This window comes from Lagopus muta, chromosome 10, assembly GCF_023343835.1.
Source record: "Lagopus muta isolate bLagMut1 chromosome 10, bLagMut1 primary, whole genome shotgun sequence".
NCBI classification, from domain to species: Eukaryota; Metazoa; Chordata; class Aves; order Galliformes; family Phasianidae; genus Lagopus; species Lagopus muta.
The window spans coordinates 3,920,450-3,943,082 of record NC_064442.1 but is presented as its reverse complement, the minus strand read 5'-3'; the positions used below and the strand labels follow the sequence as shown (position 1 = coordinate 3,943,082).

General features: G+C 42.7%; 2 protein-coding genes across 2 annotated transcripts in view; one reads left to right on the top strand and one right to left on the bottom strand.

Annotated features, from left to right (window-relative positions):
• LOC125698371 (protein FAM169B-like) overlaps window positions 1-22,633 on the bottom strand; it is a 262,140-nt gene that overhangs the window by 46,374 nt on the left and 193,133 nt on the right. Inside the window, exons 16-18 of the mRNA XM_048956594.1 lie at window positions 20,226-20,317; window positions 11,335-11,386; window positions 10,299-10,554 (exon numbers count right to left, since the gene is read on the bottom strand). The gene's annotated coding sequence lies outside the window, so the exon portion shown is untranslated. The remainder of the gene's footprint in view (window positions 1-10,298; window positions 10,555-11,334; window positions 11,387-20,225; window positions 20,318-22,633) is intronic.
• Window positions 9,112-18,315, top strand: ARRDC4 (arrestin domain containing 4). Its single transcript, XM_048956593.1, has 8 exons — window positions 9,112-9,672; window positions 10,850-10,916; window positions 11,198-11,345; window positions 13,035-13,137; window positions 13,740-13,996; window positions 14,548-14,710; window positions 15,257-15,411; window positions 15,584-18,315. The coding sequence occupies exons 1-8, from the start codon at window positions 9,204-9,206 to the stop codon at window positions 15,638-15,640; spliced, it is 1,419 nt and encodes a 472-aa protein (XP_048812550.1). The 5' UTR covers window positions 9,112-9,203; the 3' UTR covers window positions 15,641-18,315.

Here is a 22,633-nt window from a genome sequence, read left to right as displayed (position 1 = left end):
TCTGAAAGTAAGTCAGCCTCTAGGGGTCTTCAACAGCCAGAGGGTTACTGTTTCTTTTTTTTTTTTCCACTGTGAGTTTGATAGTGAATAATTGTAAGAGGGGAAAAATCACCTCAGGTTGTATATTGCCACTTCCTCTTGCATTGCACTTAATGAAAACCTTTGATTAGCCTGCTGAAGAGACCCCACATTCAATAATTTGAAGCAAAAGGTTAATGGTGTTATTACAACTATTATCCCTTTTAAAATCATTATCCTCTTGTTTTTTATGTCTATATTACCTTCACCTTTCCATGAACCCACTTTACCAGCTGTTTCCCTCTGTCATAAAGTTTGCTGAACATCATCCTAGGAATAGGACAAATGCCATGTTTTATCAATCAAGCCTAAGGGAATTCTCAGCTTCTCATAACCCAAACTGTAAAAGGAGATCATTACAAAGTTTCTATTTTGATTTTTGAATTGGTCATGAGTACAGTTAACACACAGTTAATACCAAGGTGCAAAATGCTGCAATTAAGTCACCATTTTACTTGGGAAGTTTTACAGATTAACGAAGTATGAGAACTGAGACTAATCAGTTGTAATTGTTTTCAAAATAGTCATTTGTAAGGACGAACAGTCCTGAGCAAAAAATGCATGGAATGCCCAAAATAAAAGTAATGTGCTAAACTGAGGTGGTGAGACACCTTTTGTCTAAGAACATCTTCCTAACTTAGACGCTTACATTGCACTGAGGTGGAGTGAGATTGAGCTGTGAATGCATAGCAGTGCCTGAGATATATTTGAAAATGTGCCTCTCCAGAGATGCTGATTCTGTTTGCTAACTTCAGCCACCTAAATTCAGTTGCCCCATCAACACAGGAGCTAAGTCTGCTCTTTATGAGAGAAAACTTCCTGGTGCACAATTGGCATCTTCTGTAATCCACGTTATTTCAGATCCTGTGGACACCATTAGTCAGCATCTTCCTTGATAATATACTGAGACCAGGGTCTAACAGTGGGTCTAGAAGAACTTGTCTACACAGAATAAATTCCCAGTTAATAAAAAGTCTAAAGGGAATTACAGGCCTTAAAATAATCAAATTTTCTAAGTGTTCAGTCTTCATTATGCAAAATAAAAATATCACACACTTCCTAGAGTTCAAAAAGAATCTGTTAAAGATATACCTCTACATGAAAATACATTTGTTGCAGAATGGCAGTAGTGCAGCATTTACTGAGCTCGTCGTAAAATAAATGAAGTGCTCTGTGATTGCTTCCTTTGAACATGGAAAAATACAGGTAGTGCATACTAATGTTTTCCAACAATAGTGTCTACCAGGGAAGAGCTTTGATCTGAGCAGACATCTAAGCAGAACAAGGTGTGGGCTTTGCCCGTGCCGTTTTTATAACCATGGATGTAGAGGAGAAGTTAATGCCTGTGTAACTTATGTACCATTGCTGGCAGCCAAGTGAGAGAGGTTTCCTCTTTTTTAAATCCCAAACATTTTGCTACCAACTTCTGAATGGTAATTCAAGAAGAAAAAATGGGAAATGTTGCCAGGTGGAAGATGTAATAAGAAGCAAATTCCCACTATGAAATTCCTATGATTGACGTGCTCTTGTCATTATCATTGAAAAAAATCTTGCAGTGTGTTATAATGACAAGAAGATGTGTAATGTTATTCTGATACAAGAAAAGACAGTGTACATCCATTGATCCAAAGAATTCTAATTCACCCCATAAAGTGAGATAAGAATCACTACAGCAGGCAGTTAAAGGTCCATCTCGCCCTGTATCCTGGCTCTGACAATGCCTAGTACTTCATATTTCAGAAGAAAATGTCAAAATAGGAGCCCCATTGTGTGCACTTCTAAAAATGAACAGTATTAATAGTAAGCATGTTCTTATCTCCCATGCTTTTCACAGCTAGCCAACCATTATTGGCTTCCACAATAGTTACTGCAGCAAGTGAATTTTGCACATTCTCTTTTATATTGGTGCATATGTGCATAGCTGCATATATATGTCTGTAGCACACAGACAATAAATATACATGCAACAACTGAAATAATAAGCCCTAGTACTTAAGAATTCATACGCTTTATTTTAAAAGCAAATGCATGCTTAACCAGTTCTTGTCAGCCAAGCTTTTTCATTTCTGTTCTACTCACAGCTTGCACTGGTTACTGAGGAATTTCTCCAGTAATTGTTTAAATATTTTTCAAATGCTGTCAGCCTACTAATGGTTTAAAAAGCAAATAAAGAACCGGCTGGTAAAGTTGTAACATTAAAGGTGAGGTTTGGGGAAATGGGCCGAGATTCAAATATTTCAACTTTTCAATGGAAAGGTTTGTGAGAGAAGCTAGAAAAAAATAATAGCTAAAAAACAGCTAGAATTCATAGTTGTACAAGTAGTTCCACCCCCTGCAAAGTAGCAACACAATGATTGAATATTTAGAAAATAGCAGTAGTACTTTCTGTTCGGAATCAAGCCATGATTTCCTCGCAGCAAAATGAATGAAGTCAGAGGTCACAAGAAAGAATAATTGTTACCATCTCCTGAACCTTTAAGGCAACATTCTCAGAACTTGATGATCTTTGGGGTCCCTTCCAACCCAAGCCATTCTGTGATTCTATGATCCATCTAGGATCCTTGTAGCCTACATCATCCAGTGTTTGTGACAGTTTTCCTGCATGCAGAGGAATGGGGAGGGCATCATCATGGTCTCCCCAGGGCCTCTGAAATGAATTGAGAGATTCAGGCTCCCTTCTGTAATGGGACACGCTCATAAAGGTGTAGCTCTGCCCTAAGACAATAATTAGATTTAATGCCTTGCAGCATCAGCAGGTTACTGGTGAATGTAAGAGGATTTTGTCCCCTGGGTTTGTCAGTCAACTTCCACCAGTGGGCTGTTTTGCCTTCCCTGAAAGCACAGGGGGCAGGAACTCGGTGTCCTTTCTTGTGACGCCAAGAATATGCTTACAAGTCCAAAGTTATCCTGGTCACTAAGGTTTAGGGAAAGAAGGGGGGGTGTTCTGTTTTTACACCTTCTGCTAGCCAGGGTAAATTTCTAAATAGGGCCACATGGGGAAATCCCAATTCTAGAGACCTTGCCAGTGATGGTGCCATCTTCCTTCATTCTCCTTCACTGTAATTACATGATGACTGAAATACTAATTTGGTCTTTAAGCTTGATCCAAAACATTCCAGGAAAACTTAGTAGTTTGTGATACTGGGTTAACTAGGGGGGCTTAACACCCAGCCCTCCCATGGTGCTACAGGGAAAGAGGTTCCACATCATGGAGCAACTTCAACTACCCAAGGCATAGAAGGCAGAGTATCTGAATGCATTTCCACAACTTTCCTAACATCATTCTTTCTCTTACAACATCCAACAATCCGACATTGAGCTTAAACACCTCATGACACATGCATCAATTTAAGGATAAAAACTGTGTCTACATTGAAAATCGTGCTTAAAAAAGCAGGAAAAAAACAAGTAATGCTGTTGTATGTCAAAGCATACATTTCCACTAGCAGAGCTCAACCGTGATCCCAAACTGCTTCCTGTCCTGCCAGTCACTCATGCTATCTCAGGCTGCTGACTCCTGTTCCCATCCATTGTAGCTCTCACCCTATGTTCCCTGTTGGCATAAAGTGTTCCATTATCTTCAGATTCTGCTGAAGCAATCTCTTTCCTAAGCCTGGGCAACAACAGCAGCAATCAGAAATGGCATTGCAAAATAAATAAATAAATAAATAAATAAATAAAATAAACCAACTGCTTCACATGGAACACATCTACATCTGATCATTGCTATAGTGCCAGGCCATGCTGAGAGCCACACATAGCCCCGAGGGAGACTTCTTCAAGCAGATTCTGTCCAGCAAATAGAGCGCTAGGAACTGTCTTTAAAAGATGCTGGATATGCCATCTGTGTTTTTGCAGTGATATGAACCCACGACAGAGCTTGGTGTGAACTGGTACGGTTGAAGCGTCACCACAACACACACATTCCTGTTTGCAAGAATGCTCTAACAAAGGATGAGTTCAGATCCAGACTTGCATTTCCTTTCAGCATGAGGTTTTCTGGTATGAGATTTGGGTTCATCTCAAGTTCAAACTTTTTCAGCCTAAGTGTAAAAACACGCACTTTACAATACCATCAAAACCCTCAAATTACAGCCAAGAACAGGAAACAACTACACCAGCACATAAATAAGAACCCAAATGAGTTTAATTCCCCATCTACTTTCTGGTTATGCATTCCCTTGAGCCTGAGCACCAAACCATGAGCCACACATGAATAATGCAATTGCTGTTTCAGTGTTGGATCAGCAAGAGAAACCTGTATCCTTCTTTGTCTGATATTACTAGGGTCATTTCTGACCATCTTGCTTTGAAGTCAGAGTCACTAAGATGCAGAAGGGTACACTTCACAGTTGTAGGAAGCTCTTCCAGAAGGCCACTTAAATTGTGCTGATGCCAGTAAGCCCTAGAAATCGTTCTGTCCTCAGGGGGCAGCAGGATGGAGGGACGTTATAACCACATTCTAATCTACTTGTGCTTCTTGCAGGACCTGTAGTAGTTGTAAGCATTCAAAGCCACCCTCAAACAATCCTGTGCCATCCAAACAGTGCTGGATTTAGATCATTTTGTGTAAGAGAACTAGTTGTAACCGACCCAGCAATCTGATCCACTACGTAGTATTTAAGCAAACAGCAGATTGCACAAGCGTATTCTTTACCAGTGCACGAAACAACATAATCCTCACATGTTGGACTGCAACCCTGGCACACTGGGCACAGAACTGGTTTGGGGATCCTTGTCCTGTGGCGGTATTGCTGCAGCCACCTCCCAGATTGTTCATCTGGGAGTGAGGGGAGGGAGCACGCTGGTACTGTACTGCTGCTGAAGGACGAAGCAACTGTCTGCACCTCACCTCTTTTCTCCAATCATCCTCTCAACACTCTCTCCTCCTGAAAGTAATCATAGCAAAGAACTACGTCCAAGCACTCAGTGCAGGAGCCTTGACAGTTCGGTTCTCAGCCACCGATGGAGTGCAACATATTCTACCCCTGGCAGTCCTACTGTCACTTGTGATTTTCCATTTCCAGACATAGTCTTGTACTAAGATTGGACTTTTGCCCTTCGCGAGGATTCTGCTTTGTTTGAAAGGCTGCATGAAGAAACACTTGTCAAGATAAAATCTGCACCTTGATAGACTCCTGGGCCAGTACAGCAGTAGTTGCATTTCTAAATGGACCACATACAGCACAGGTCTTAAAAATATGCTCAATGGTATTCATACCTTGGCAGTGGTGACATATCAGACTGTGTTTGCAGCAGCATTTGGAAATGAATCTCTGGCTCTTTGCACTCTCCTATGTGTAAATGTCACTTAATTGTCTAAGAAAAATTTGGCTGACCTTTCAATTACTAGTAATAGAATAAAAGCAGTAGAAGACTGTGTGTGACAGCAAGTGTCACTAATACCCAGTTGTCGCCTTCCTGTGCTGACTGGGAGCGCCACAGAGAATTCATACTCCATTCCAGGACTGCATTTTTGGCAGAACACTGATAAAGGATTTCACTGGTAAAAGGATAGGAACTAGGAAAAGAAAGGAATTGTCCCTCATCCTTCTCTGTCCTGACTCCATGGACAAATCCAGAAAGAGGATTTCTAAATGTCTGTAAAAAGGCCCTACATTCTGAGAGCTTTTGTAGAACTTAATACCTTCTTTCAGCAGGAAGCATTGCATAGTTGAGACTATTTGCAGATAAAGGTCTGAGTACATGGATGAACCCTCCCAGTCATGCAGAATTAATGTCAATATGAAATTTACATGCTATTTTTGAGTTCTGGGCCAGTATATGTAGTTTATACAACTGCTTACACAGCTGTTGTTAACTGCATTTGTGAGACATTCATTCAGGTAGTGCGTATCTCATGGCTCTTCCACTGAAATATACAGCTGTGTAGTTACTGTTTTGTCTACCATGTTTGGTACTGGATAAGAAAGGACACTTGAGTGGATGTTACAGTACAGTAATCTCACATCCAGTTTGTAAATTAGCTGTTAGCAGCAGTGTTTATAAACACTTCTCAAACTCCTCCTTCAGGTTCGCTCTCTTAAAACTGTCAGGCTAAAGGTTAAAGGTTAAAGATCAGGAAAGTTGAATGATAACCTCCTTGTGCTGGTGCATGACTCAGGAACCTTGTTTCAGCTTCTATCTAGTAAGTTTTTCACTTCTTTCCCAGTCACTGCTTTGACACCCCCAAAATAGAGACCTTCTTGGCAGAGGTCACTGTTGTTAAGACCACTTCTCATCTTGAATATTGTACAGAACACGGGTTTGTGTCTTCTGCATGGAGACTCAAAAATCTATGTGATACCTTCAAAGCTCTTCTGACAAGTTCGAGCCCTGCGAGCCTATTTTCAAATACATGCACTGAGATGAATTGGACATAATTGTTATACCTAGAAACTTAATCAGCCAGGCCCATCTACATTCGGTGATCTGACCGCAAGAGGCAATTAACCATCAAAGCAGGATGTTGCCAGCAGCTGTAGATGTTCTTTTAGTCCCTTCACCCTCAGGGTAGGAGCTGATCACAGATTCATTTTTAGGGCTTTTCTTTTTGTATTCTTTACTCTTACAGTCAAACCTGACAATTAGGTTGCCCAAACAGCTATTTCGTACATGGCCCTGAATAAAGAAGCAAAATAAGTGACAAAGTATAATCAAGTACTTTGGTATATCTCTTGCTCTTTCACACATGTACACACACACACATGCATCCTGTCACACACATACACCCACACTGAGTGTTCATCTTCTGTTCCTTCCTTCTGGCTTATCAGACACTGAAACAGCGATAGCACTTCCCATTATCTGTGCTGTAACTTCACTCTGTTGGTCAGCTAAAACACCTCACACACAAGAAAAAATTCTCAGGGATAGATTCAAAGGCAGGCTGGATGTGGATCTGGGCAGCCTGGTCTGGCAGTTGGTGACCCTGCACATAGCAGGGGGTTGAAACTAGATGATCACTGTGGTCCTTTTCAACCCAGGCCATTCTATTTCTGATTCTATGAAAAGTAGTCATGCCATGATAATTTCAACAAGGAAGTTATGGTCTTTGAACTGTTCTGAAAAAAATGTATATTGAAGGAGAAACAAGCATCTGCAAAAGACAACATCTGACTGTGAGTGAGCATTCTTATGTACTGTGTCAGAGAGTCACAGAATGGCCAGGGTTGGAAGGGACTTCAAGGATCATGAAGCTCCAACCCCCCTGCCACATGCAGGGCCACCAACCTCCCCATTTAATACTAGACCAGGCTGCCCAGAACCACATCCAGTCTGGCCTTGAACACCTCCAGGGATGGTGTCCTCATTGACCTAGTTGTTCAAATCATTCAAGTTTTTAAACTCGAATTCTGTATAATGCACTGTTTCATATGCATGTCTATGTGTATTTCTTTCCTTGTCTAGCCTACTGGCACTTAGAAAAAAATGAAGGGAAGCAAAATTTTAACAGCCATACAATATCCATAAGACAGTGATTACTTTCATGGAGGATCTAATTCACATATGGAAAAAGAACAGGAATGTAAGGTTTTGGTGTTTTTCCTTACATTCATTGTACTTTCAAAATCAGTTGCAGGAAGTCATTTGTGTTGTATGCAAGCAAATTCAACAAATAAATAATCAGCATACAGACCTACCTGAACACATTCTGTTAGCTTGCTACAAAGGAAATCTGATGCTTGCTAATGTGAAGACCTGGATATTAGGAAGAGGTTTAGATGCTGGACACTCAAGCAGCATTAATTTAAATCAACTAAAAATAACAAAGATAGCAAGATTTAATAAACCACACATCCCAAACGTGATGCAACGTTTGTAGTTTTTCTAAAAACTAATTCAGAAAGCATAAAGGTACACGAATATCTAAAATGTGTTTCAGTGCAGTCGTTGCGGTGTTAGTTCCTTTAGTTACACCTTCAGTGTGAGCTGAGGAACTTGTGGCCATGCTTCCAGACACAGTCAGTGAATTCACTCCATCTACAAGCTGGTTCCTTTTCCCCATGTGGTTGCTGATTAATGCCAACTTGTAGCAATGAAAGGTGCTCTAAAGGCCTACATGGCCTTCAGCAATGACACCACCACAGAAGCACCTAAACAAAAGGCTACGTTTCATAGGACAGGATGTCACAGAGGTATGTCACGGATGGCGAGGAACGCTGATGCTGCCATGTCAGTTATTGAAAAGCCGAGGCTCTGACTACAGAGAACATTTTTTGATAATTCCAGTAATTACCTGAGTCAGCGGGGAAGCGCCGAGCTGGTGCCTTCCTGGGCTCACCAGGATGTAATGACGCAGGAAGCAGAAGATAATGGAAGCCCCAAGCACAGAGCTGACTCGGAAGCTCCACTTCTTTGTCACCAGCGTAGACGCGGGCAACTCATTCTTTCAAGAAGAAGCATTGGGCAACCACGAAACAGGAAACCTCACGCAGAAACGTTACACTCAGTAAACCAGCTGGCCCAGGAGGGCACTTGGCTTTGTGAGGTGCTGGGCTGTGGCTGGGGTTGGGGCACAGGGCCACACCACTGCATGGCTGGCCTGCTCCCCTCCTGGCATACATGCATTCACCACTGAAGAGCTGTGGGTTTTCCCAAGCTTTTAGGTCAAATGGGGAACACATTACACTGCACCATCTCGCCCTGTTTCCATTCCCTGTGAGTGCCATTACCCACGGAGAGAGGCCGAGCCCACAACTCTGTGCTCCCACCTCAGCCCGCAGGCAGGAACTGAGGCTCACCGGGTGGCCCCGGCTTCCCCACAGCCGCTCGGCTGCCGCACGGCCAGAACCAGGACAGTTCCGCGGGCGGAGGCCAGCAGGAGGGCCCGCCACGTGCCCCTCACGCCCTGGTGCTCCGCGCCCCGCGCCCCGCCCCCCTCTCGGTTTTGCCCCGCCCCGTCCCTCTCGCCCCGCCCCATCCCTGCCTGTTTATCCACGAGCTGTACACGTGGTGGCCGTACCCCACCATTGGTCCCCCGTCCGGGCAGCTGTAGTTTTCTCACCTATCAGGACGCTGTCCACGCGCGGCCGCCTGCAATCCATTGGCTCCGCCGCAGCGATCACGCAGCGTGACGCACTCCGGCCGTGCGCCCGCCTGGAAACGAGCGTCACCCGCAACGAATGGCGCGGCGAGCGGCCGGGCGGCGGCCAATGAGGCGCGGCTGGGGGGCGGGACTATCCGCTGCGGGCGCCGGCGGAGACAGGCGGATTTTAAAGCTACCGTCGACGGCGGCCGCGGGCTTCCCCGGGAGCCGGGGAGCGATGGCGGCGGCCGGGCCGGGCCCGGGCCCCGGGGCCGGCGGGAAAGTGAAGACGCTGGCCCTGGTGCTGCAGGACGAAACCCGGCGCGGCGGCTACTGCAGCGGGGACACGGTGTCAGGCCGGGTGCTGCTGGAGCTGGCGGGACCGCTGCCGCTCCGCGGGCTGCGCCTGGAGGCGGCGGGCCGGGCCCGAGTCGCTTGGAGCGAGGCGGCGGGATCCGTCGGCGCGGCGGGGGCCTGCGGGGCCGAGGCGGCGGCGGGGCCGCGGCGGGAGGCTGAGGTGCGCTACCTGGACGTCCGGCAGAGCCTGCTGCAGAGCGCGGCCGAAGGTGAGCGGGGCGGCGGGGGCGACGCTGCGGGACCGCAGCCCCGAGGGCCGGCAGGTTTCTTCGCCTGTTCCTCTCACAGCGGCGCCCCGATGCTCTGCGAGGCAGCGGCGTGCGGAGGCTGACGGAGCCGCGTTGTGCCACCCGCGGCAGCGCCGAGCACTTGCAGCACACGGCGTTGTGTAAGCGCTTCTCTGCGGGGAAGTGTCGGGCCGTTGGGAGCGCTGTGACGGCAGGCCCTCGATGGTTATATTAATATTACATCGATTAATAAAAATACGTTTCATTACCCTGGCCTTAAATTGCAGCTTTTCAGTGCAGAAGGTAGCTTAATTGAAAAAAGTGGATTAGCTGCAGGCGCAGAATTGTGGAGTCACTGTGTGTGGAAAAGACCCTTAAGGTCAACACGTCTGGTTGACACCAACCCTTGGAGGCCACCACTGGCCTTTGGTGCCGCATCCACACCTCACAAATACCTCCAGGGATGGCCACTCCAGCTGCCCTGTTCAGTGCCTGACTGCCTTTCCACGAAGGAATTCTTCCTGACAGCCAACCCAAACTTTCCTAGGTGCAACTTAATCTGATTCCTTGTATCCTATCTCTTTATCACCTGAGAGACCGACACCCACCTTGCTGTGCCCTCCTTCCAGGCTGTTATAGGGCATGTCGGGTTTCTTCTCAGCCTCCTGCAGACCGAACATCCTCTGCTTCTTCAGCCGTTCCTCACATGTCTTGTGTTCTAATCCCGTCACCCAGCTTTGATGCTCTTCTGTGGATGCAGTCCAGTATTCTTCCTGAAGTGAGGGGCCCAAAACTGAGCGCTGTACTTGAGGTGGGCTCACTGGCGCCGCTTACAGAGGGATAATCACTTCCTTAATCACTGTCCTGTTAAAAAGGAGAAGAAACTTTCTGTATGCTTTCCAGAAACCATTTTGGATTGGTTGGCCAACGTCCTGAACTGAAACTCAAGGACTTCATGTTTCCTTGATTTATTTTTTTTTTTTTCATTGAAGTCGCACTACAGAATAAATGAAGTGTGGGCTCCAATCCAAAACCCATTGGGATCAATAAAAACTTCTACCAGTCCCTTGCATCTGGGTGTTTATAATTTGTATGAGCCTCTGCTTTGTACTTCTATTTACAGAGTAACTAAAATACACTATTCATTTTTATCCTGCAGGTGAGGAAGGCTTAGTTCTATTAGATGGAAGACATGAATTTCCCTTCAGCTTTCAACTCCCACAAGAGTAAGTTAAATAACACAACCTGAAGGGATTGAGCTGGACACTGCTTATTGTGGAAAATTAACTCAATGTAATTTGACTCATGTTTTTTTTAATATCAAACTGATAGCTCAGCTTCATATGTTTGTCTTAATCAACCACCGGGTTGTGGACATGCCTTTTGTTACAGATTCCCTAAGGCCCTAAAAATACAAGATGTAAATTGGTAAATGTTTATGTATACAGGAAGTGTTCGTGTTTGGAACTGAATTACAAACCTACAGTAATCCTTTTGTCTGTTTCAGACCTCTGGTGACCTCTTTCACTGGGAAGTATGGCAGTATTCAGTACTATGTGAAAGCAATTCTGGAAAGACCTGCAGCACCTGATCAAAGCGTACAGACAGAGCTTCAGGTCATTAGCCATATCGATGTCAACTCACCAGCTTTATTGGTAAGAGGGTCCTCCACTGCCCTTTCCTCCCTTAAGGCCAACTGCAGAAATTAAAAATAAAAAAAAAAAATCATGTTCCATCCAGCTATAAACATTTCCACATTATTCTAGAGAGCCAGTTCCCGAGTTCTGAAAGCATGTAAGCTCCCTAAGCTTTTCTCTATAAATAGATGATCTTAGGTTGTGTGAATAGCAAACAGAGAGGGTTGTTGGCTTTTTGTGTTGGTTTTCTTTTTCTAATACCATTGATTACAACCCTGCTGGCAGAGGTGCTCTTGCCAAAAAGTTATGCAGGCTACAAATGCTTAATAATAATAATGCACAAGCTTAAAGTAGTTACTCTTACCAGAGCAACTACATTCACACGGCTGCAGTGTCCCAAACTCTTCAATAATAGTAGGTTGAGGAGCAGTAATTACAGAAGAGTATTAATCATGCCCAGCCTGTCATTTATGGTCTGGCCATTATGTTACGTCTCCTTCCATTTTGCATGTCGTTTTCTAACATTAAGTGTGTGCATGCAGCTGCTTCAGAGATCTTTTCAGTTATTTCCTTGTGACAGATTTGGCCACGTTAATGCAGAGCTTCTAATAGTCACCAGAAATACCGTAGAGTAATAAGAAAGATCAGGCATTAAGTAATGAGAAAATAGGCAAGATAGATGCTAACGAGCTGGATTCTTTTATCTCAGCCCGTATTATGAAAATAATGTAAAATTATACCTTGCATTTTCATGATAGCAACGGGATCTAAATGGTTATTCATTTAAATGTGAATGAGTAATTTCTATTTTATTTAAAACGCTAGGATAATTTTAACATTTCATCATGATGAACGTAGCTAAGAGATGTTTTCAGCACATTTTTCTCCTTCCTTTTATGTGCTTACATTTTAATCTCTCCAGAGCTAGAACTTACAGAATTGCTTTGGCAGTGACATCTGTAAGCAGAATCTAGTCCTTTTACATCAGTGTATGTCAGGAGTGTGAAGACGGCCTGTCTGGTTACTGCAAGGACAGTATGGAGCTGACAGCAGGCTATTGCACAGGAGGGGGCAGTGAGTCGTACAGCAGCCATTGCTCATAGTAGATTACAAGGAATCCACCAAAAGAACTGGAAAGTTTTTGGAACAGTTGGAAAAACTGGATGTTGTGTTTTTCTGTCACAATGCTAAATGTTAGGGGTTTGTGTGGATTACAAGTTACAAAGATGTATCGCCTTAGCTCAGCGTGTGTACATTTGTCCTTTCTTAGTAGATACACAAAGACAAAAATAGTTTACCTGTTTAACTATTGCTTGCAGATGGAATTAATTCTGCATTTTTCTGCTCTAGGGTTACGTAAGGGCACAAATACAGCAATTCTTCCTTAGACTTTTAAAAAGGAATGCCTATATAAATGCACTGAATCAGTCTTTTTGGAAACATTAATTCAAGTACGTTCAGTCTCTGTCTTCTGCATTTGATACCTTCTAAATGCAGACTTGTGCTTTAAAACAGGCCTATCTTCAGATAGCCAAAACTTGCTGCCATTTCACGTGGTGGGCAAAACACCAGTTCCATTGAGCAGTACAAAGATTCAAATCCAAGGGGATTTTAGAATTAATTTAAATGATTCTTAGGCATTACACTGAACTTCAAGTGATTGATAACTTCATGCAATAAAATGGAAAAAAAACCTTTGTTTTATAGACACCTGTTCTGAGAAGTCAGGAGAAGATGGTTGGCTGTTGGTTTTTCACCTCTGGGCCAGTGTCTCTGAGTGCCAAAATTGAGAGGAAGGGATACTGTAATGGTAAGAGGAACTGTCTTCACTCTTCAGGACATGAGTATTAAACATCTAAGATGATTTTTTCATCCCTGTAAAGGCAACAATGGAAAGGGAGCCCTGACAGTAAACTGAATGGAAAAGCCATGAACATCTGGTTATAAAGAACAAGATGCTTTTAGTGGGGATAAAATACATGGCTGAGGCTGTAGAGTTTTTCCATGTCCCATTTGGGTGTTTACTCTTCTGTAAGAAAGAGCGTTAGCAGCTTCTTCCACATCTTGATAATATTGGATACACTGAGGAAGTGGAATGTTCTGGAATGCAATTAGTACTGCATAGAAGGAAGACTGGTGTGTAGTTTGCAAATAAAGCTTTTAGCACTTGTTCATATTTTGCTTAATGTTTTAAAATGAATCTCTGTTTATGCGTAAAATGTAGTAAGTGGCTTTAATTCTGCTTGGATGCCAACTCTGTAAAGAAACTAGTTGAGGAAACTAGCAAGTGTTGTTGTCAGTTTTAAGGTGGGGGATGTACATGGGCGATGGACATGCTGCAAAACAGCTTTGATGTTTCTAAAAGCAAGCTGGTGAACACAAGTTACTCACTGAACTCTTTCTGGCTTTAAGGGGAAGCCATACCAATCTATGCAGAAATCGAGAATTGTTCTTCTCGCCTGATTGTTCCAAAAGCTGCCATTTTCCAAACACAAACGTACCTGGCCAGTGGGAAGACAAAAACTTTCCGTCAGATGGTTGCCAATGTGCGAGGAAACCATATTGCCTCTGGGAGTACAGATACCTGGAATGGGAAAACTCTGAAAATCCCACCTGTATCCCCCTCTATACTTGACTGCTGTATTATTCGTGTAGAATATTCATTAGCTGTAAGTATGGATTTTCTTTACAAATGCAATATTGTATAACACTGCTGAAAGCTACGTTAGGTTGGGGACAGAAGAATTTTCATTACTGAGTTCTTAAATTTTGAATTGGGGAGCAACAGTAAATGCCAATAAATGTCATATGCAGGTGACAGACTGAAAACAACAAGGAGATTCTGAAACTGAAAGATAAGAGTAATAAGGAAAATGTTTCTGCGGGAAGCAGCAGTTTAGTTCAAGACCTGCAGAGGTTATCAGGGGACGGTATTTCTCACTAAGTGGGTTCTTCTAGTTGTTCTCCTCAGAAGTGGGAAGACAGGACTGGAAGTCAACCTCTTTTGGATTTTTTTTTAAATGTCATCTGGAGACAAGGTAGAGAAGGAAGGAAATGACTGAAAAATGATGAAAGCTGCCAGCACGTTACTTAAATATTTGGGATGAAGGAAACTAATTTCTAAATGATCTGCAACAGAGGCAGTATGGCAGCTTCTGGGAGCAGTAGTTGAATGGAATCTAATCATGTCTTTTTCTCTTATTTGGGGGTTGCCACATAGGTGTATATCCATATTCCCGGTGCTAAGAAATTGATGATCGAAATGCCTCTAGTGATTGGCACTATTCCATGTATTGGCTTTTCAAGCAGAAACTCCAGCATTACCAGCCAGTTCAGTATGGATATGAGTTGGCTGGCCTTAACCCTGCCAGAACACCCTGAAGGTAATATATATTGAACTTTTTACAGTACCACGTAATACTGTTTACAGCAAGAAGGGAGTAGTGGCAGTTCAAGAACTAGATCAATAAAGGATGTAGACCACTGAAGTACAACTCACGAGAAGTAAGGCATGTGTATCTAACTAAAAATCCAGGAGGAGTGATGGGCATACCCTAGCTCCAACTCTCTTTAAGAGGCTCTTCACCTCTAGCTGACTTCAACTAAATCTTGAAATAACTAACCTCTGATAGCAGGAGTTCTACTTTTGCAGTGGAATTAGAACTAAGGCACCTAAAAATTCCTTCATAAAATACCAATATATTGCTGGAGTAGCTCTAAAAGCATCTGTAGCATGACTCCTGAATCACTTAAGCATACTAATGCCATGGTTCCAGATGCAGTATTTATGAATATAGTGCACTCCATAAAATCTGACAGCGTAAGATATTTGATATATACGGTTTTCATGGTCCTAGGATATTGTAATGCATATATTGTCTTGCCAGAGAATACTTCAGAATTTCACAGCATTGTCTCTTGTGTTTCAGCACCACCAAATTACGCTGATGTAGTGTCTGAGGAAGAGTTCTCCAGACATGTTACTGCTTATCCACCACCAATCGACTGTGAGGAACAATTGTGTTGTCCTGTGTTTGCTTACATACAAGAGTTCCGGTTTCAGCCTCCACCTCTTTATTCAGAGGTAAAAAATAATGATAATTAAAAAACAGGTTTCAAACAAGCTTCAAAAAAAACCAGCTTTTTTTGAAAAGTCTCAGCTGAATCTTTATGTGTATTTATTGTCACATGGGAGAGGGAAAGTATTGGGATGCAAGAACTATAGGCAGTAATTACTGACTTCCTTCTCCCTGTAGGTTGATCCACATCCAACTGATGTAGAAGAATTTCAGCCTGTTTCATTAATGCTTTGAAGAAGGCTTTGTAATGAGGATCACTGCGTTGAATGTCTTATCTGCTTCAGCTGACAGTGCAGCTAAAAAGGAGACGGTTTTCTTTTTCACAACTTCAGTTTGCGTACAAAAAAGGCAAAAGAAATGGAGAGGGAGGTATGAGAATGTCTGATGGCAGAAGAGAATCTGCTGGATTAGCCTGCGCAGAAGATTCTGTGGGAGCAGCTCTGCTTGGGGTACATGAGAAGAGCTGGGAAATACTGAATGCTTTTTAAAAAAAGTGGATGTATTGCATAAAGTACACAGTGGAGGTATGAGGATCTTCTGAAGAGAAATCAATGTATACTTTGTATGGAACACTCTGGAAGAATTTAAGTAAGGATGATGTTGGGAATTTGCTTAGTAGAGCACGGGTAGCAGAACAGAATGTGGGGTAAGAAAATTGTTTCATAAGATGTCCCAGTGTTCAAGGGGCTTCTGTGTGCATCCAAGAATGGAACACTACTGCAATGTGGAGCGAAATCTTCACTCCAGCTTAACTTTTCATTTCATGAGAGCCTGCCAAGTGGTACTGTTTTAATAACTTATACTGATTCTAAAGATGTCATGGATGACAAAACAGCTATTATGCAATATTATGAAGACAACCATTTATTGAGTGAAAGATAAGAGTATGTAAAAGAAAACTGAACTTGGATGTAAGCTTATGCACTATGCTTTCTTTCAAGGGATTTCTTAAGGGAATTATTCTAGCCTTTTCTACTGTATTGTTCTTTTTCTGCATCTTAAGCCTATGGGTAGCGTAATAAGAGGAAGCATGGCAAGGGAAGATCCTTTTGCCAGCAGCAGGTGTACTTCACAGTATGGACAATACTTATTTATTCAGAAGCCTTTATAAGCCTACCTCTGTTCTGCAAATGTACTTACGGTCAGATCTGAGACCAAAAAGAGTCTTGTTTAAGCTCCAAGATACTTCAGGGTCCTGAAAGGGACCCTGAACAGTTTCTGTGATTAGTGAATGAGATGGAAAGCATAGAGAGAAGCTTAAATATACCCCAAAAAGATATAGCATACAATTGAAATGGAAGCAGACACCAGAGGAACAAAATCCTTTGGTAATGGCACAATGCTTCTCATTACTCCTGCATTTTTGTCTAGAGATCTATTGTCAGGGGCTGCACTAGTCATTTGCTATCCATCCTATTTTTTGTTAATGTTTCCTTGTTTGTTTTTGCTGTCTGTTTTGTTTTTTTGTGCAATATTTTAATGTTTTCTTCCTCAGGTCATGTAGAACAGTAAGTTTTTGCTGCTAAGAATGAAGGCACATCTTATTACTTGGCCCTTTGCTGCCTTCATTTAAAGTAGAATGTTTGCTTCCTGCCAAGCATCGATTGGAATAAGTAATCCAGCATGAACAGATGACTTAACGGAGCAGAAACACAGCATTCTCAGTATGCATGTTTACAGTCAAGTCTTTAAACTATAGGGAATCTCAAACTGCTAGATCTACTCCATATGTCTTACAGAAGGGTTTTGGGATAAAACCTGGTGCTTCATGTGGTTAAAACATTGTACTCTCTGATCATCACAAGGATAGCAATTGAGTTTCTTTCATTTCATCAGTAACTGCAGTTTAAAGAAGTTTGAATGCTTTTTATGAAATCAATCTTCATTCAAGAAGCAGGGATTTTTCTACAACCATATACGGATATATATTTTTAGTCTTCTTTTAGTATGACTTCCTTACATTGTCTGATTTCTAGCACTTCACCTCGAGTCACTCTTACATCACTGTAAAAGACATACTGATGAAGATTCACATTTCTAAACTGCAGTTACATTTTTCATTTGCAAACTGAAGTATTGTCATCTATGGCAAATGCAGCTTTAACCAATGAGTGCATGTTTCAGAAAGGACACTCTCAAAATGAGTATGTCTTGTCTTAAGTCTCAACATGTAGCTCTCATGCCTTTTATTTCAGTGTTGGCGTGCCCATACACTCAGTGCAGGATTTTCTTTTACATATCACCTGGAAAGGGAACAAGCATAATTTCCTTAAACAGATACCATTATGGTTACTTGAAAAGTACTGTGGCTGTATGCTAATTTGCATGTTAACAATTCAAAATACTACCTTTAAGAAGATTGTGGGGCTTTGTTTTGTTTTGTTTTTTTTACTTTAATTCCTGATAGGTGATGTGTGTTATCCGGCTGTTTGATTGGTATAAACATGGTCAGGCAAACAAAAGATGAAAGGTAAAGATGTGCTTTGTTGTTGTTGTTTTTTCCTCTGTGAGTTGTTCTTCGTTATTTGCAGATAAACTGTGGCCTTAGATTGTTTGCTGCAAAAAAACTACTAAAACGTGTTTCTTAGGAAGCACACATGGTCCTTCAAAGGAGGGTTGAAAACAAGATCAAGTTCTGCTCTCAGACACTTGGCTTAGTGCAGAAATTGGTCCTTAAATAATGTTTGCACAATAAGTTCAATAAGCAGGGGGGTTGCTTTGATAACTGTGAAACAGTTGAAGAGAGACAAATTAAAAAAAAAAAAAAAGCTGTTAAACTTTAACATCCAGGAACATGATTGTATTTTGTACTAATATGAGCCCTATGGGTTCTTTTTTGTTAATAAAAGTATAAAAGGCACCTAGCGCTGTTCCTCTTGGTTTCACTGTCTGTCAGATGGAAAAACTGTTGTCTTTGAGTTGTCTTAAAAATATGTGTTCAAACAGGTAATAAACGATGTCCTCTTCCATACAAGGGTAGAGAAGGTACTGCAGGTTTGTGTCTGCAGCTCTGATGTTTGAACTGGAACACAATTCCCATACAGAGTAAGAGAGACCACTTAATCAACTCCTGAACTGGGCCATGTTCCAAACTCTTAAAATAGTATGTTCTGTTATTTCACTGCCCCATTTGAACACCTAACTCCTTTTATTAAATCTGCACTGCAGATCTCACTGAAGGGTGTGGAGAACACGGTTCACAAAGTTGATTTGAAGATGATCAATTGCTCTACATATCTTTCATGCCAAAACAGCCACGGCAGTAATGCCTGCTTTCCAGTCAAATTCTGCTGCTTCCCAGTGCTCTCCTTGGGGTAGTGGTTGAGCACAGGGACATAAAAAGAGGCTTTCAGACTGCTGCATTTTTCTAAAGCTGATTATATAATATCTTAACATCAATATGGATAGCGCAGGCTGGCATGTAAAGTAGATTCTCTGAAGAACTAATTAGGCCTCTCATGGGCCTGGTCATTTGCTTCCAATACTCAAATTTTGTATGGATGTAGCATAGACAGGGTGCCAGTCCATGCTCCAAATTACATTGTGATCATCGTTATTAAACATAATTAATATGAAATGATATTGCACAATCGTACTACATTACCATTTCGTTATTGGCATTTTAAGACAAGTTATTTCAGTATTAAGTCAAGAAATGAAAAGTGGTTTTACATGGAATGCAAAATGGTAACTCAAGTGGGACTGGACTAGAGTAGCTGCTTGTTATAACACAGGCAGATTCGATCTGCTTAAGTACAACTGTATTACTGATAAATCTCTGAGCACCCATCCCTTCAAAAGAAAGGAGGAAATCCCTCTTAGTTTGGGCTTACATTCAGCCATCTGGCTGCCTGGAGGGTGAGAACGTGAAATGCAAGGTGAAAGTAGGAGCAGGTGCTAGTGCTTGATGGACACCTACAAATAGATTTCCCCAAATAAACTGAGGCATGCAGATCAAAATGGTTTTATACTAACACACAATACTTGCTGTATTGCTTGATGGCAGTTGTTTTCTTATTAGTCATGCTTTCAAGTAGTAAGTGTAGTCAGATTAAGAGTTGGATATGTAAGTAAGTGTGAGTTGAGGTAGACTGGTAGGTATTTAGCACTCAGCAGCTATCACAACGACAGCCTAATAACAAGCATCACCCATTTGCTTCTACCATCTTCAATGTACCAGACCTCTAATGGACAACTTTCCCATACTCTCCCCTCTAGCAAAACTGCTCGCTGGCACTTCACTTGTAGCACAAGATTCAGCTAGCAGTCTGTGCTCACACATACAGAGCAGCATAAGGACATTTTAGTCTTAGTTGATAGAAGGAGTACAGAGTAAAAACCAATAGAGTTAAAAGCAATTAACAGTCATCCACTGTGGGGGCTGTGGGATGGAAACGGGAAAGTGGGGAAGTAGGGGAGGGATAAAAAGAAGATGCTGTCATTGTCAGAAAGAAGACACAGCTGAAGCAGCAAACAGTGCCCTAAGAGGGGATTTGACCTGAACACCAAGAGCAGCCAGTAGCTCTCAATGCCTGGTATCAGATGTGGTCACACACAACATTCAGGAGCAGTGCAGATACGTAGGCTAAACCCACTGCCAAATATTTTTGGTTGTGAAAAGCTACTAGTTCCCAGAGCCTTGGAACAGTGTAATTCTCCCAAAAAGCTACTGGGCACAGAGATTCTTGACACTGACTTCCAAAGATAACAGAAGGTACCTGTATCTCAGTACCCAGCTGTGGGATATGCATATTTACACACAGAGGCTTTCTGAAAAAATGTGTATGTATAAACAGAACGTTCTTACAAACCAACTGACCTGTCATAGGCATCTCCCAGCCAGGACTCAGTGAGTGTGTTGTGAGCAGTGAGACAGCTTCTGGGGAACACGAGTACACGCTTTCTTCAGCCCTGGTTTGGGAAAAATGAAAGAACAGACATAAGAGTTGTCAGTAGAAACTGAAGAATTGTCAAGAGGACGATATGATGGCCATAAAATTGTTGCAAAACCAGAAAGGTCCCAGAGCTGTAAATAGGACAGTCCTACTGATGTCGCATCCAGAATCTGGCTATGTCAGTCATAACAGTCAGACCACAGCACGAGGACAAGGCGAGTCTTACTGTTGAACTAATTGGATTAATCGATGCACAAAAGAGATCACAAGTGACAAAATGTTAAATTTTCATTTAAATAATTTAAGCCCTGAAGTGCTTTTATCATCTCTCTTAATGTGATGTGACCAATGCATTAGCCTAAACAGATTAGAAAGATACTAAAATGGAAAACAGTCTGTGGTCATAAGTATTAAATGAGAGTAGGAAAGAAAAGCATTTGCTGATCTGATACAGATTCTCCAACCACAGTGTCCTGGAGGAGGAGATAAGGAGATATGTTTCTGACAGACATTGGTACCACCACACAGAGACCAAGTTTTGCACACTGTGTGCAGGGCTGGTCCTCCTTATCCCAGCAGCAGCGTTTTGGTACCACTGGTCTCTCCCTCACCATGAGATCAGAGAGAAGGCTGCCATGATCCTCTATCAGTGATTCAGCCATCACATCTGCTCAGCACACAGGAGCAAGATGGGAGAGTGAGGCTGTACCTCAACAGGGCTGTGCCAGGCTGCAGCCAGCCCTGCTCCCACCAGCTGTGCAGTGCCCACAGGCAGCTCAGCCCCCTCCTGCAGCCCTGTGCTGTCACACGCATCGGGGGCAAAGAATTCAGGAGGTCTGTCAGCTCGAGGTGTTAAACAGAGAAGTCCCCAGGAAGGGCAACCTCACAGGCTTTTTTCTCATGTGAACCCACCTGCCATCAGGACAGGACATTATGTTCATCCAAACAAATTAACAATTCATTTCCAACCCTGACACGAAGATTAACCCTGCCAATTAATTCCTTAATCTCTTGCTGCCGACAAGGCTCACAGTTGCCATGTGGACGCGTGTCCATTGGGGCCTGAAGCGGGGCCATTCTGTTAATTGATGCTGCATCCAGGACACGGCGCAGCTGATATTCAAACATGCTCCAACTATACAAACCAGGGCTGCATCTCACACTTCACCAATGTGCCAGACAGCACCCGATGGACACCTTGAAAAGGGCATGGATCTCAATGGCTGCAGCAGCTTTTGCTACATACAGGAGAAATGTTAGCTGATACAGTCATTTAGCCACGATGTGACTGTACTGTTGTATAGCACACACAGGAGCTGGGAATGTGTGAAATACAGCAGTGATGGAAAGTGATACTCAGTCACCTTGAGGGTTGTCTGCAAGCCAGCTATGACAAATTGGGTCAATTTTCCTTTGTTTCTCTAGGTTTTACCATATATAATTAAAAAGATACTGCTCATTAAGGTGCTTTATGAAGTAATAATAAAATCTATGAATAATATTAAATTAAAGGCTACATAATGTCTCTGGACATATAAAGCAGGAAATTGCAGGTGTGTAAAGTAAGCGAGCAACAAAAAAGGAATCAGTTGGTGCCTGTTACAACTCGTCCAGAGGGTGGGACGAGTGGAGGCATTGCAGAACTGCGAGGAGTGTACGCGCTGTATAAACACACAACCTAAGTGGTGTTTACAGAGATGTACAGGGAAGGAGGATGTACGGCGTACAGGACTTTCTGTTCCATGCATATGTTAGGTAATGTCTGCTTTGGAGCCTTAGCTTGGGGATTTTTTGTTGTTGTTTTTGGTGTTGCATGTATTTGGGTTCAGTGCTCAGTTGTATACTGAACTTCCATAACCCAGGAAAGGTGAAGCCCACCCTGCTGCAGTAGCAATACAGTCTGAAAAATAAAGTCTGACTTTCCCTGCAGGCCTTCCAGCAGATCCTGACAAGGCTGGAGAAATAGCTAATCTGTCTTTTATTAATGAAAGCAGGGAATACATTCAATTCCAAAAAATTTGCAGCTACCGGATTGGAGCCAGCAGCTCCATGGGTGCCTTGTCAGAGGGCATTACTGGAGAAGTATTTCATTCTTCAGCAGAACGTTTATTTCAGATGTGTAACAAAACCAGGCAACATTTGCGGACTCGGGAAGGCCGAAGGACAGATGCCTATTTACATAGTGGCGGTGCCTTCTGAGACACTGTCAGTGACAGCGCTACTGGAGAACGCAGTCTGTGGCCTCAGGCCTTGTTTCTGCAGGATTTGTCAGGACAAAGGCTTACATCAGCTTTTCCCAGGGCTGCTGTGTGTAACACAGCACTACCGTGCT

Excerpts from the sequence above, each read along its gene's own strand:
- ARRDC4 (XM_048956593.1), top strand. The coding sequence starts at position 9,204 with ATGGCGCGGCGAGCGGCCGGGCGGCGGCCAATGAGGCGCGGCTGGGGG. Across the intron at positions 9,673-10,849 it reads GCTGCAGAGCGCGGCCGAAG|GTGAGGAAGGCTTAGTTCTA; the intron begins GTGAGCGGGGCG and ends TTTATCCTGCAG. Across the intron at positions 13,997-14,547 it reads GTGTAGAATATTCATTAGCT|GTGTATATCCATATTCCCGG; the intron begins GTAAGTATGGAT and ends GTTGCCACATAG.